The sequence below is a fragment of the Antechinus flavipes genome, chromosome 1 (assembly GCF_016432865.1).
Source record: "Antechinus flavipes isolate AdamAnt ecotype Samford, QLD, Australia chromosome 1, AdamAnt_v2, whole genome shotgun sequence".
Lineage (NCBI taxonomy): Eukaryota > Metazoa > Chordata > Mammalia > Dasyuromorphia > Dasyuridae > Antechinus > Antechinus flavipes.
Genome location: NC_067398.1, coordinates 494955237 through 494968109, shown reverse-complemented (window position 1 = coordinate 494968109; position 12873 = coordinate 494955237). Strand labels below are relative to the sequence as shown.

At 37.6% G+C, this 12873-nt stretch overlaps 1 protein-coding gene across 6 annotated transcripts in view; it reads right to left on the bottom strand.

Annotated features, from left to right (window-relative positions):
- The window catches only part of TMEM241 (transmembrane protein 241), a 172327-nt gene extending 166492 nt beyond the window's left edge, over positions 1 to 5835 (bottom strand). For 5 of the 6 annotated variants that reach the window (XM_051970343.1, XM_051970346.1, XM_051970345.1 and 2 more), the window contains exon 1: positions 5608 to 5835. In XM_051970343.1, the coding sequence (XP_051826303.1) occupies positions 5608 to 5679 (72 nt within the window). In that variant the 5' untranslated portion in view covers positions 5680 to 5835. The remainder of the gene's footprint in view (positions 1 to 5607) is intronic. The other variant, XM_051970347.1, reaches the window with a different exon arrangement.
- Between the last annotated feature and the right edge of the window lie 7038 nt (positions 5836 to 12873).

Here is a 12873-nt window from a genome sequence, read left to right as displayed (position 1 = left end):
TCTGTCTAAGGATCCATCACTCTAACCGGTGTCATTGGTTATAGATTTCAAGGAAGTGTTTATTACTCTGGAACAAGTACATATTGTATTGAAATAAAAGGTACGTGGTGGGGGAGGGGGCAGGGTAGCTAATTTATCAAATGAAATTTGATACACAGTCCCATGAACATAGGACTATTTGTGTCCAACCTGCAGACGCATCCCAACTCTAACATAGTGATGTCATTTTGGTCCTCTTAGAGAGGAAAGGACAACAACCAGTCAACGAAATAGTATTGGTAAAAGGGTTTAGCACAGTGCCTGGCATATAATAACAGGAATTATATAGGGGCAGCTACAAGACTCCTGGGCCTGGAGGCAAGAAGACTCATCTTGATAAGTTCAAATCCCACCTCAGAAACTTACTGTGTGACTTTGGACAAGTCACTCGTCTATAAAATAAGTTGGAGAAGAAAATGGCAGACCACTCCAGTATCTTTGCCAAGAACACTCTAAAAGGGGTCACAAAGAGTCTAACATAATTTAAAAAAGAAAAGAAAAGAAAAAGACTTCACAAACAAAAAGAAGCTAAATAATGCTTATGTTCTTTTCTTTCTTTGATTGGTATAAGGAATGAGGGACTCTCCCTACAAAGACAGACTTGCAGCTGTGCAGATTTAGTCTTACAACATCCCTTGAGGTACTGAGAAATGGATTGATTTAAGAGGCAGCGAGGTGATGCAGTGGATAGAGCACTAGCCCTGAAGTCAAGAGGACTTGAGTTCAAATTTGACCTCAAGACACTTAACACTTCCTGGCTGTGTGACCCTGGGCAAATCACTTAACCTCAATTGCCTCAGCAAAAAAAAACAAAAAGGTTTGATTTACATATTAGCCCATAGAGTGTAGTCTCATCATTATACTGCTTTAAGTGACACAGTTGGCTAATCTTTCCTTTCTACAGCTTTCAATATAATTTTAGATCCTTATTTTACATGTTAAAGAATCATTAAACTTGTACATGAAACATAAAAGTTCTGTGTTTTTTTATTTATAACATTTGAGGTGGGAAGGAGGAAAAAAAGAGAAAATTATCTAGAGAACAATTGACTAGCAAAGTAACGGAATCTCTCTAATTTGTTATTTTAGAAATTTCCATTGAATTCACATCTTTCCATAACTCCTCAACCTAAATATATTAAAATATTTTATTAAAATACTTTTACAATTATAAAATGAAAGTCATTGAAAATAATGCTCTCAGATGGAGAATATGAACAAAGCTTTCATCTAAGAAATGAGAATTAGGACTATTTAAGAGAAAAAAATTTAGTGGGGTTTTTTAATAAGCAAAGATCCTTCTATTCATTAAGATTATTTATCACACACAAATTTTTCTCCAACAAAAAAAAAATAGTTTTAATTTGTGAGAAGTAAGAAACAGGAAAAGAGTGGAGAATATCATTTCTTACAAGTAAAAAATATTTAATTTCATACTAAGTGATATCTAAGTTGGAATATCCATTAGAACTACTAAAAGGAAGGAAAAAAGAAAAGAAAGAAATAGGCATTTATTATATTCCAGGAAATATCTCATTTGATTCCTATAACTATGGGAGGCAAGTGTTTTATAATCTCCTTTTTATAACTGAAGAAACTGACAAGAGATTAAGTGACTTCCCCATGGACATACGACTAGTAACAGAGGCCACATCTGAACTGAGGTCTTCTTGATTCCCAGTCTAGTACTCTAAATCACTTCATCGCCAGCTGCATCTGGCAAGAGAATTTTAATGGCATCAGAAGTCACTGCCATTAACCTGTCCAGTGATAGTGAGTGACAAGCAATTTGATTCTGTACTTCAAATTTCCTTTAATTAAGTGAGATTATGAAGGTGATAGCCTCCCAAAAGTATAAAACCACATAAATGTCTACTATCGCTATAATGGAAATGTTGAATTTTCATCAGCCTTTCCAGAAGAGCCAACATGTCATCTAGGAAAATTCTTTTATCTAAAAAATACCTCTCTCACCACCATGCCTTAAATCCCCAAATGTAAAACAAAACTTTATATCCTGAAATTTAAATTAAAATGTAAGTATTTTTGGAAGAGAACTCCATGGCTTTGATTTCCACTAAAGTATAAAGGTCTGCTAGAAACTAACTTAGTGGAGGCAATCTGGCAGCACTGTGGGATGGAATTTGAGGTCCGAAGTCAAGATAATTTGAGTTCAACTCTACCTTGTCTGACTTTGTATTCAAATCTAGCCCCAAGTGCTCACTAACAGAGTGATCTTGTATAAGTCATAACCTGTTTTCTGCTTCAGTTTCCTCAAATAAATGAAGATAATAACAAGAAATATATTTTTTACCTTAATAAATGTTTATCCCATTTCCAAATACAAAGAGAATGAGATTCATTATTTCATAGGAAATCCTTTTTTTGAGGTTCTGCAATCAATATGGAAATATTTTAAATTTATATTTACATTTAGAATTTTTTTAAAAGAACATAAGATTTGGAGACAGCAAACCTGATTTTAGTTTCAGTTAAGCTGAATATTATTGTTCTGTAAGAAATGACCAGCAGGATGAATACAGAGAGGATTGGCAAGACTTACATGAACTGATGCTGAGTGAAATGAGCAGAACCAGGAAATCATTATATACCTCAACAACGATCCTGTTTGAGGATGTATTCTGATGGAAGTGGATCTCTTCAATAAAGAGAGCTAATTCAGTTTCAACTGATCAAGGATGGACAGAAGCAGCTACACCCAAAGAAAGAACACTGGGAAATGAATATAAACTGCTTGCATTTTTGTTTTTCTTCCCGGGTTATTTCTACCTTCTGAATCCAATTCTCCCTGTGCAACAAGAAAACTGTTCGGTTCTGCACACATATATTGTATCTAGGATATACTGTATCCTATTTAACATGTAAAGGACTGCTTGCCATCTGGCAGAGGGGGTGGAGGGGAAAAATCGGAACAGAAGTGAGTTCAAGGTAGATAATGCTGTAAAAAATTACCCTGGCATGGGTTCTGTCAATAAAAAGTTATTAAAAAAAAAAAAAAAAAAGAGTTCCCAGCTGTGTAAATATGTGAAAATCACTTTATCACTCAAGTTTTTTCCTTTATTTTCCTTTATCCCAAAATGACTCTGATAAGAAATATGAGATTTTTGCTCACTTGTGTATTCAATAAACATTTACTGAGACACTTGCCACAATGCTTAGAATAATAACAAAAATAAGAAAAGAACATCTCTAGATATCTACTTTCCAATAAAACTCAAAAGCTAATTACTAATGACTTAATATCTAAGTTTTTCCTTTTATTTTCCTTTATCTCAAAATGGGGCAATAAAACATTAGTCATACCTACCTCACAGGATTGTGGTAAGGAAATATGAGATTTTTGCTTATTTGTGTATTCAAAAAACAATTACTGAGACACTTGCCACCATGTTTAGGACCATACCAAAAATAAGAAAAGGACATCTTTAGATGTCCATTTTCCAATAAAACACAAAAGCAAATAACCAATGACTTAAAAGGAGCTGAGAATTGGGGCAGAGGAGTAACAATAAAGAAGGAACATATATAAAGGAGAAAGAAGGGTCCACACTAGAAATCTGAAGAGAGAAGGGGGCAAAAAAAAGGGAAAGGGTCCAAGAGACCAAGGCAGCCAGGTGTAAGTGAAAAGGGTCTTGGATTTAAAGAGAGAAGCAGGAGCTAGATCTCCGCCAAAGGCCTATGTAACTTTAGTCAAGCCTCTTAACCTGTCCAGGAACATGTTACTCTTGTAAAAGTGGATGGCTATATTTAATCCCTAGTTTTCCACCTAACTTCAGGCCACGCCAAGCTGCCATCTTATTAAATATTCTTGCTGAAGGCAGACTCCTCATTGGGTGTCCACAAGACCACAAATTTTTCCCTTTACTTGTCCCCAAACCACCTGTAGTCTACGATCTTCTTGCAGCCAAGAAAAATATCCTAGTTTTGATCTGCCCCTTAAAAGCTTGTACAGAATAATAATTTACAAACTTTATCCAACTGACACCTTATTCTTATTTCCTAATGTGTCCCAAACTTTGCCATGTGACAATACTTAATTGTTTTTAAGTCAGAATTCATGTGTAAAATTTGATATCATTTATAATTTAAAACACCTGGAGAAGGGAAGAGGCAGTGGGGTGCCAAAAATAAGTTAGAAATTAGGGATTCCCCTGCCATAGAGTAAGTACATTTTCTTCGATACAGGGTAGACGAAGCTGAAAAAGTCTATTTAGAAGAGAATTCCTTATGTGGGGTCCATAAGCTTTTGAAAAAATTGTATTTTTTGATGTTTGTACAGCAAAACTTGTAGAGTGCTTACTATTTGGCAAGCACAGCAGCAAGACCATCCAATGGATAAAGCAACTGTGTCAGGAAGATCCGAGTTCAAATCCAGACTCTGATACTTCCTAATTGTGTGATCCTGGGCAAATCATTTAATCCAGTTTGCCTCAGTTTACTCCTCTGTAATACAGGCTGGAGAAGGAAATGTTTTTTTAACCACTCCACATAGCATGAAAACCTCAAAAGGGATCATGAAGAATCCCAACAATTGAATGTGGCAGGCACTGCAATTAAGTGCATTACAGAAACTCACAACCCTAGGAAGTAGATGCTATTACTAGCACCTGTATTTCAATCAGGTTGGTTTCCTTTATATCCTATGTTTCATTTTGTGCATTTAAAAATATTATTCTGAGAAAGCATTTATAGGCTGCGCCAGACTACTAAAGAGCAGACATATAATAAAGGTCGAGTCTCTCTTTTGTTTTTTATTTTGAGGAATGGGGATGGAAACAATATACACTTTTATTACTTCTTAAAGATTAATTTACCAAAAGGGATTCAGTGGCATACTTAGGTGATGAGTTTGAGGAAGAAAAAGATGGAGAAAGCAAAGGAATTATCAAATCTGATCTCATTTTACTGTTGAGAAAACTGAGGCAGAAAAAAATTTGTAGTTTGGCCAGGGTTCCATTGCTAGGTGGTAGGATTTGAACTCGAAATTAGATTTGTCCAGTCCTCTCTTCACTATGGCAGGCTGCTCTTGGGGCGACCTGTAATTAATCTGTTTTGTCACGTTTCCAAAAAGAGAGGATTCTTCATTTTCACCTCAACCCTGACCACTAGGTGTATACAGTGCCTAGAAGGTGAAACTTATTAGGAACACCCGAATTTGAATTCCGATCATATTAGTTGCTTGACCCTGGCAAGTCATTTAAACCTTTTTGAGCATCACCAAATCTGTACAATGGGTATAAGAACAGCAGAAATATTGTGGTATGTAATACCTACACTACATAAACGCCCTTATTTTCTCTAGGGATCAATACTTGCCACCCGAAGGAATGTATTTTTAAACAAAAATTCTTAGGATCACAGAAGCATGATTTTTGGAGCAGGAAAGGACCTTGGAGATCAGCGAACTGTCCCTTCTAACTAAAAATAACAGGAGAATAACAGTTCTCCAGGGAGCGGCAACAGAAGCAATCCCGGCAGGGCTGCGAGGATCCAAAGCGACACCGGCAAGTGCCATCCCGCGCCCACAGCCTCGCCCTTCTCTCTCACCTTGTTCGTGAGGTAGGTGGCCAGGTAGAAGGCACAAAAAGTGAGACCCGGGAATGGTCTCTTAGTAAGCATCTGTCAAAGCATCCTCTCGGCGCTGACGAGGAAGAGAGCAGGGATCGCTTCCTACTGGGCTCCGCTAAAGCCAGGGCGCTGAAATCTGCGGACGAGCTGCCACGACAGACACACGTTGCTCCGCCGGGGCTCCAATAAGCAAAAGGGACAGCCCTCCCCGGGCTCTGCCCTCTTAAAGGGGCCCTGCTCCCTCCCCGTAGAGGTCCGGGAATGAGTTACCGGCTCCGGAGCCGCCCAGAAAGCGCTCTGGGTTGCTTACCTGAGGAACTCTCGGGCTCCGAGAGCCGGAAAAGGGGAGGACTTTCTCAGCTCTCCTAGAGGAAGCCAAATTAACCCGAGCTGTAGAAAAACCGGGGCTGGGCGGGGGAGAGAACTAATCGTACCCCCATCCTCTCCATCTGAACCCGCAGTTTGTGTAATTGTCACTAAGTCCCTGCAGTTTAATTCAGTTCAACGGTTTTCTTGGCGTGTTACTGGCGGCTTGGTTTTTCGCCGTGATTTTCTCGGCTCGTCATTGGCGTATGGTTGATGAGATTTTTTTGAGGTGATTGAACTTTTGACGTGATTTTCTTAATGTCGAATTTTTATGTGGTTTTCTTGGCATGCTATTGGTGTGTTGAATTTTTGATGTTGTTTTCTTGGCGTGTCAGTGGCGTATTGAATTTTAACTATGGTTTTCTTGTGGTGTCATTGGCGTGTTGAATTTTTCACCACAGTGTTCTTGATGTGTTTTTGGCGTGATGAATTTTTTATGAGGTTTTCTGAGTGTTGGTCATTGGCGTGTTGAATTTCCACCGTGGATTTTCTTGATGTGTCATTGGTATAATGAATTTCAAAAGCCCAATTCAGCCCATTGGTGACATGTTAAGAAAATTTGTCAATATCCAACATGCCAATAAAACCCCAGAGAAATTCAACATGCCAATAATTATACACCAAGAAAACCATGATGAAAATTTAGCACTTCGATGACACCCGAGAAAAGCACAATGAAAAATTAAATATGCCAAGAATATGTCAAAAATTCAACATGCCAATGACACACCAAGAAAATCATGATGAAAAATTAACACGCCAATGACACACCAAGAAAATCATGGCAAAAATCTGACATATCAATAACATGACAAGAAATCCATGTCAAAAATTCAACATTCCAGTGACACAGAGAGAAACTGGTGGTTCTATAAATGTTCAACATGCCAGTTACACACCAGTGACATTACAAGAAAATAACGGTGAAAATCGATATACCAATGGTGTGTCAAGAAAATCATATTAGAAATTCAACATGCCAATGACACATCAAGAAATCCATGTGAAAAATTACTTCAATAGTCCAGATGAGAAGTAGTGAAAGCCTGGACTGTTGTTGTTGTTTAAGTAGACATATTCAGAGATATTTGGAGAAACAAAATCTGGCAACTGTTTGGCAACATACAAATGTGCATGTGTATATATGTCAGATGTTTGGCCAAAGGAAGAGTTTATAACAAAGTAAGAGAGAATGGGAAGTAAAATAAATAGTTTTGATTACATGAAATTTTTAAAACGTACACAAAACTAAATGCAACCAAAATTAGAAGGAAAACAGGAAAATGGAAAAAATGTTTTACAGCATGTTTCTCTGATAAAGGACTCAAATCTCAAATTATATAGGTAACTGAATCAAATTTATAATAATTAGAGCCATTCCCTGTTATTGGCCAGAACTTCAAACAAGGATTCTTACAAGGTATGTAGAATTGATGAGACGATGGTTATCCAGTTTAGCATGGTGCTTAATAGTTCTCTAAGTTCAGTATGATTGATTAAATCTTGCAACAAATAGTGGTCTCCTTTAAAATAAATAAGTAAAAGTGTTGGAATCCTTACAAACTGCTAACTCATTAGAGTTGATAGATTGTTGATCTAATCTTACAAGAAGATGTTTTGGGTCAGAACCTGAAACAAGGTACTAAGTAGAACTAATTAGTACAATGCTTGTGTTTGCATCTTTACTCATCGGAGTTCACAAGTATGCCAGCTTCACAAAGTAAACTTTGTAACTTTGTGAGTTCACACCTCCCTGGAAGCTCTTTGGGCCAGAGAGCACCAGGGAGAAAACCCATAATCCCATTCTCTCAGAAGACTCAGATATAAGGCCAGTGAAAAGAGAGCTATTCGAGAATATATTTTCCACTTGGCTGGCTGGTCGCAGAAGAGAGTTCAGCTGCATTGGAGAGGAGCACTCTGGTGCAGACACAGAGCACTTTGGGAGAATTCAGCGGAATTACGCCAGAAGCCCTCTCTCCAAGGCAAGGAGAATATTTTCCACTTGGCTGGCTGGTGGCAGAAGAAGAGTTTTCAGAGGAAGAAGCTACGAGTGGAGAGTTCAGTGGACAACCAGATTTATCTTCATCTCACACCACTGTAGTTGGTGGCTGGGCTCCTGCACTTCCCCCACTGAGACCAAGCTGGTCTGAAAGACTCAGCTAGTCGAGCCCCAAGTGAAGGAGACAAGAGATTCATTCCTTCTCTGTGCTGGTTGGAGGCTGAAGAAAGCAGAGGCAGAGGCTAAAGGACAGAATCTTTGGATTTGGAGATATTTGGAGGGCTCTAAGCTAAACCCGTTGAGTTTTGAGAACAAGAACGCCAACATTTGAACTCCCAACATAAAAGGATTTGAGTTGAAGAAAGTCATGAAAACCAAAATGTGTGAAAAGGCAGAACATTGTAGATCCAGGGGACAGCCACAGCAAAAACATGCACCTAAGTTAATGTAACTGAATTATGGAATATGATAAGTACAGTAAAAGTTAAGGGAACTGGAAAGATTAAAGAAGCCAGGTTATAAAAAGCTTTGAATATCAATGTAGCTGAATTATAGAGTGTAGCAAGGGAAGTAATGTTAGGGAGATTAGAAAGATTAATGGGGCCAGGTTGTCAAAGATGAATTTTATTTGATCTTTATGCTAAAGGAGTCATTAGTGCTCATTGGAGATGGGGAAAAATTACATGGTCAGACCTACACTTTGGAAAAAATATTCTTGAGAGTTGAATGGGGAATAAATTGAAGTGGAGAGAGGCTTTAGGCAAGGAAATATGTTAGAAAGTTATTGTAAGAGTCCAAGCTAGAATGGATGAACTCTTAAACTATGGTTACTGTTCTATGGGTTGAGAATGGGGATCTTATCCGAGAAACATCTTAGTGATAGAAATGACAAAACCTAACAACAGATAGGCTAGGAGTGAGTGAAAGTGAGGGATAGAGGAGGACATCAAGCTTGTGAGCCTGGATGGGGGAATGACTCAACAGTAATAAGGAAATTCAGAAAAAGGGGAAAGGATTCTAATTGTGTTATTTATGTTTATATAATCTTGATTAAAATCCTACAGGAATAAAGCAATACTGCCCTAATTGACTTTCTATTTTACTCTCCATAGTCACTCTTCCAAATCCTTTATTTCCCCCTTTAATCTCCCACAGCTCCCCCTCTACCATTCTCTCAAATAAGAACTTGATTCATATTTCACTGAAAAACAAGCCATTCAGAGAGCTCCCCTGTCTTCCCTCCTCCTCTGTTCATGTATCCCAAATACCCTCTGCCACCACCTCCAACTTCACTCCCATCTCCTATATTGAAATGGCCCTTCTCTTTGCCAAGGCAAACTCCTCTACACTAGGACATTCTATCTCCTCTTCTCCAGAAGATTGCCTCTTCCATCACCCATACTCATTTCTATCTTCAATCTCTATGCTTGCTTCCATACCACCTACAAACATGCCTGTTATCTCCTCAAAAAAAAAAAAAAAAAAAAAAAAAAAAAAAAAAAAAAAAAAACTTGATCCATCAATGCTCTCTATTAATATCTCCTTTTTTTATGGCTAAGTTACTTGAAAAGTCAATCTTCAACAGTTATCTTCTCTTCCTTTCTTTTTACTCTCTTCTTAACTTTTGATCCTCTGAGAATAAAGGATGAACAATAACCTTTTAACTTTACAATCTGGCTTCCAAACTCATTCCACCCAAAGCACTTTCTCCAAAGGTTCTAACAATTCATTGCAAGTCTAATGGTTTTTCCTCAATCTTTACTCTCCTTCTCTCTGCCTTTGACTCTCTTCTATACAAGTTTCCTTTCTCCTGGTTTTCCTCTTACCTGTCTGATAGATCCTTCTCAATCTCCTTTGCTGGATCTTCACCTAGGACATGTCCACTCAAACTAAAGCTATCTGATCTATTCTTATCCCTCTTCTCTTCTCCCTTTATGCTATTTCACTCAGTGATCTTACCAGCTTGCCTATAATGATGAGTCTCAAATCTGCTTAATCTCTTTGCTGACTTCCAGGCCCTCATCTCCAACTACTTATTGATCATCATAATTATGCTGGGTGTCCTATAGAATTCTTAAATTCAACATGTTCCAAACAGTACTCATTATCTTTCCCCTTAAATCCTCCTCTCCCAAATTTCCCTTATTATAGGAGAGGGAGACAACATCATCCTCCTAGGCACTAGCTTGCAACCTGTGTGTTATCCTTGACGCCTCACTTTCTCAGCTCCCAAATCCAATCTTTGCCAAAACCTGTTTTGTTTTGCTTTGTTTGCAGTAGGTTTGCGGGGTAGGAAATGGTTTGGAGCAGAGCTCAGTGTTCACCAGCATAGGGAACATCTTGCAAGAAAACAACAGCTACCAATCTTGCTCTGCAGTACATGAGTGTAGACTGCTTATTGCTGCAGCACAGAAGTAGAGGGACTTGTCCACGCAAGCTTTCCTGATTAGACCACAAACTCCCTAGTTAATGACTCCCAGAATACTTGCAATTAGCTTTGGAAGCAGTTGCTGAAATCCCTATATTCCTTGTCTCATAGATTTCAGTGGTTTATCATATTGCTTTTCCCTCAAGACCCCTACTTGGAAACCAAATTAATAGTTCTCAAACAGTAAATATTTATTGAGCAGCTACTGTGTGCTAGGCACTGTGCTAAGTGTTCGACTCTCTCTTATCATCCAAGAATTCAACCACAGAGAGATTAGTTCAGTTAAAGCATTTATTAAACTCTTTCTCTGTACTAGGTGCTGTACACTAACACCAGAAATATAAATGCAGGCAAAAAACAAGACAATTCCTAACCTCAGAATTACATTCTAATAAAGAAAGAATCTAAAAAGGAGTCCAAAGAGGGTAAGGGAAGTAACTTGTGTGGTACAAGATAGAGAAATAGTCCTTGATTCAGAGTGAGTTGGTTGAAAGTGAGGATGGGTGACTGGATAGATACACCTAACATGGAAGAACTTACCAATCAGAGGAAGAGAATAGAGTTATGTTAATAATGTCAATTAAACATATAGTATGTCATCCAACTATTTTTTTTTTTTTTTGAGAACAAGTTGTTAAACATTAGCACACCTGTGCCCTTTGTCCTTTGTTAATTATAATATTAGCTTAGCATGAGAAGGACATTTGGACTATAGGTGAGAAACAGTCCAGGAAGTTGAGGCTCAGCTTGATTGGAATAATGAAGCTTAGCTTTTTACAATCCATTTAGGTGGGGGAAAAAGGGAACACCAGTAATAATAAATATAATAATATCATTTATATAGTACTTACTATGTGTTAGTCACTAAGCTTAAGTGTTTTACAAGTAGTACCTCATGATAGGTGCTATTATTATTCCCATTTTACAGACTGAGGCAGACAGATGTCATTACTTGTCCAATGTTGCACAGCTAGTGTCTGAGGCCAAATTTGAACTCAGATTTTCTGACTCCAGGAGACTCTATCCAGTGGGCCACCTAGCTCTCTTTTAGATACTTCCCAAGGGCCTTCATTATCAGTACTAGATTGAAGAATCATTAATATTATTCTGTCTACTGCCTTTTGTCAGTAACAAACCTCTCATGGTCACAAGCTTCTCTTGATTGGAAAATCCCTTGTGACCTGGCAGATTGTTCTGAAGGTATTGCCTTTTCCTCATGTGGATCACTCCACCCTACTCCTTTTAAACTCTTTTTTAGATGTTTTCTTCTTTTATTAGAATGTAAGTACCTCCAGATAAATTGATGAGATTGCCCTAACCTTGAAGGCAACCACATTCATATAGGTAACAGAGAGAATAGCAGGTAAATGAATACCTAAGAGAGGCACACAGGAAAGAGTCTGCCCTCTGGTGTTGGGCTAAGTACCCATAATCCCAGAGTCCTGACTTCAAAACATGACTGGACATTGATCACAATACCACTCTTGGCTAGAAGGTTCCAAAATAATCTTTTTTTACCTATGAAATCTGGCTTATCACTCCCTCATTAAAAAAAAAATCTTCAGTGGCTCTCTATTGCCTCTCTAATAGTGGTCTGCAAACTTTTTTTGATTGTGTATCCCCATCAAAATATAGTGCAAATTGTATAAATATGTATGTATGTATAAATACATACAGTTATTTATAAATTATATGTATTCACATTATAAATTTTACATAAAAATAGTATTTTTAAAAGGATAAAGAAGGGGACAAGGGGCAGCCAGTGGAGATAATAATAGCCCCTAACTCCTACAAAAAAATCTAAGTTAAAATCCAGTTATGTGATCCTTAAAAAGTCATTTTACCTCAGTTTCTTCACCTTCAAAATGGGAGTGATAATAGCACCTATCTCTCAGAGTTTTTATGAGGCTCAAAATGAAATATTTTATGATTAGATGAACTTTTCTTCAAAAAATTTCCTTTACCTCAAAGGTTTGTGAGAATCAAATAAGATAATTTTTTCTCAATAGTATTTTATTTTTCCAAATACGTGTAAAGATAATTTTCAACACTCATTTTTGTAAAACTTTGTGGTCCAAATTTTTCTCCCTCCCCTCACTTCTCCCCCTCCCCAAAAGAGCAAACAATCTGATATAAGTTAAATATGTGCTATCCTTTAAAATATATTTCCATATTAGTCATCTTATACAAGAAAAATTAGACCAAAAGAAGGGGGAAAAACCATAACAAAGAAAAATAAAACCAAAAGGTGAAAATAGTATGCTTCAATCTATATTCAGCCTCCATGGTTCCCTGAGACTGGCATTTTCCATCCCAACTTTATTGAAATTGCCTTGAATCAGGGCAGCTAGGTGGCGCATTGGATAGAGCACCAACCCTGAAGTCAGGAGGACCTGAGTACTTATCACTTCCTGGCTGTGTGACTCTGGGAAAATAACTTAATCCCAAT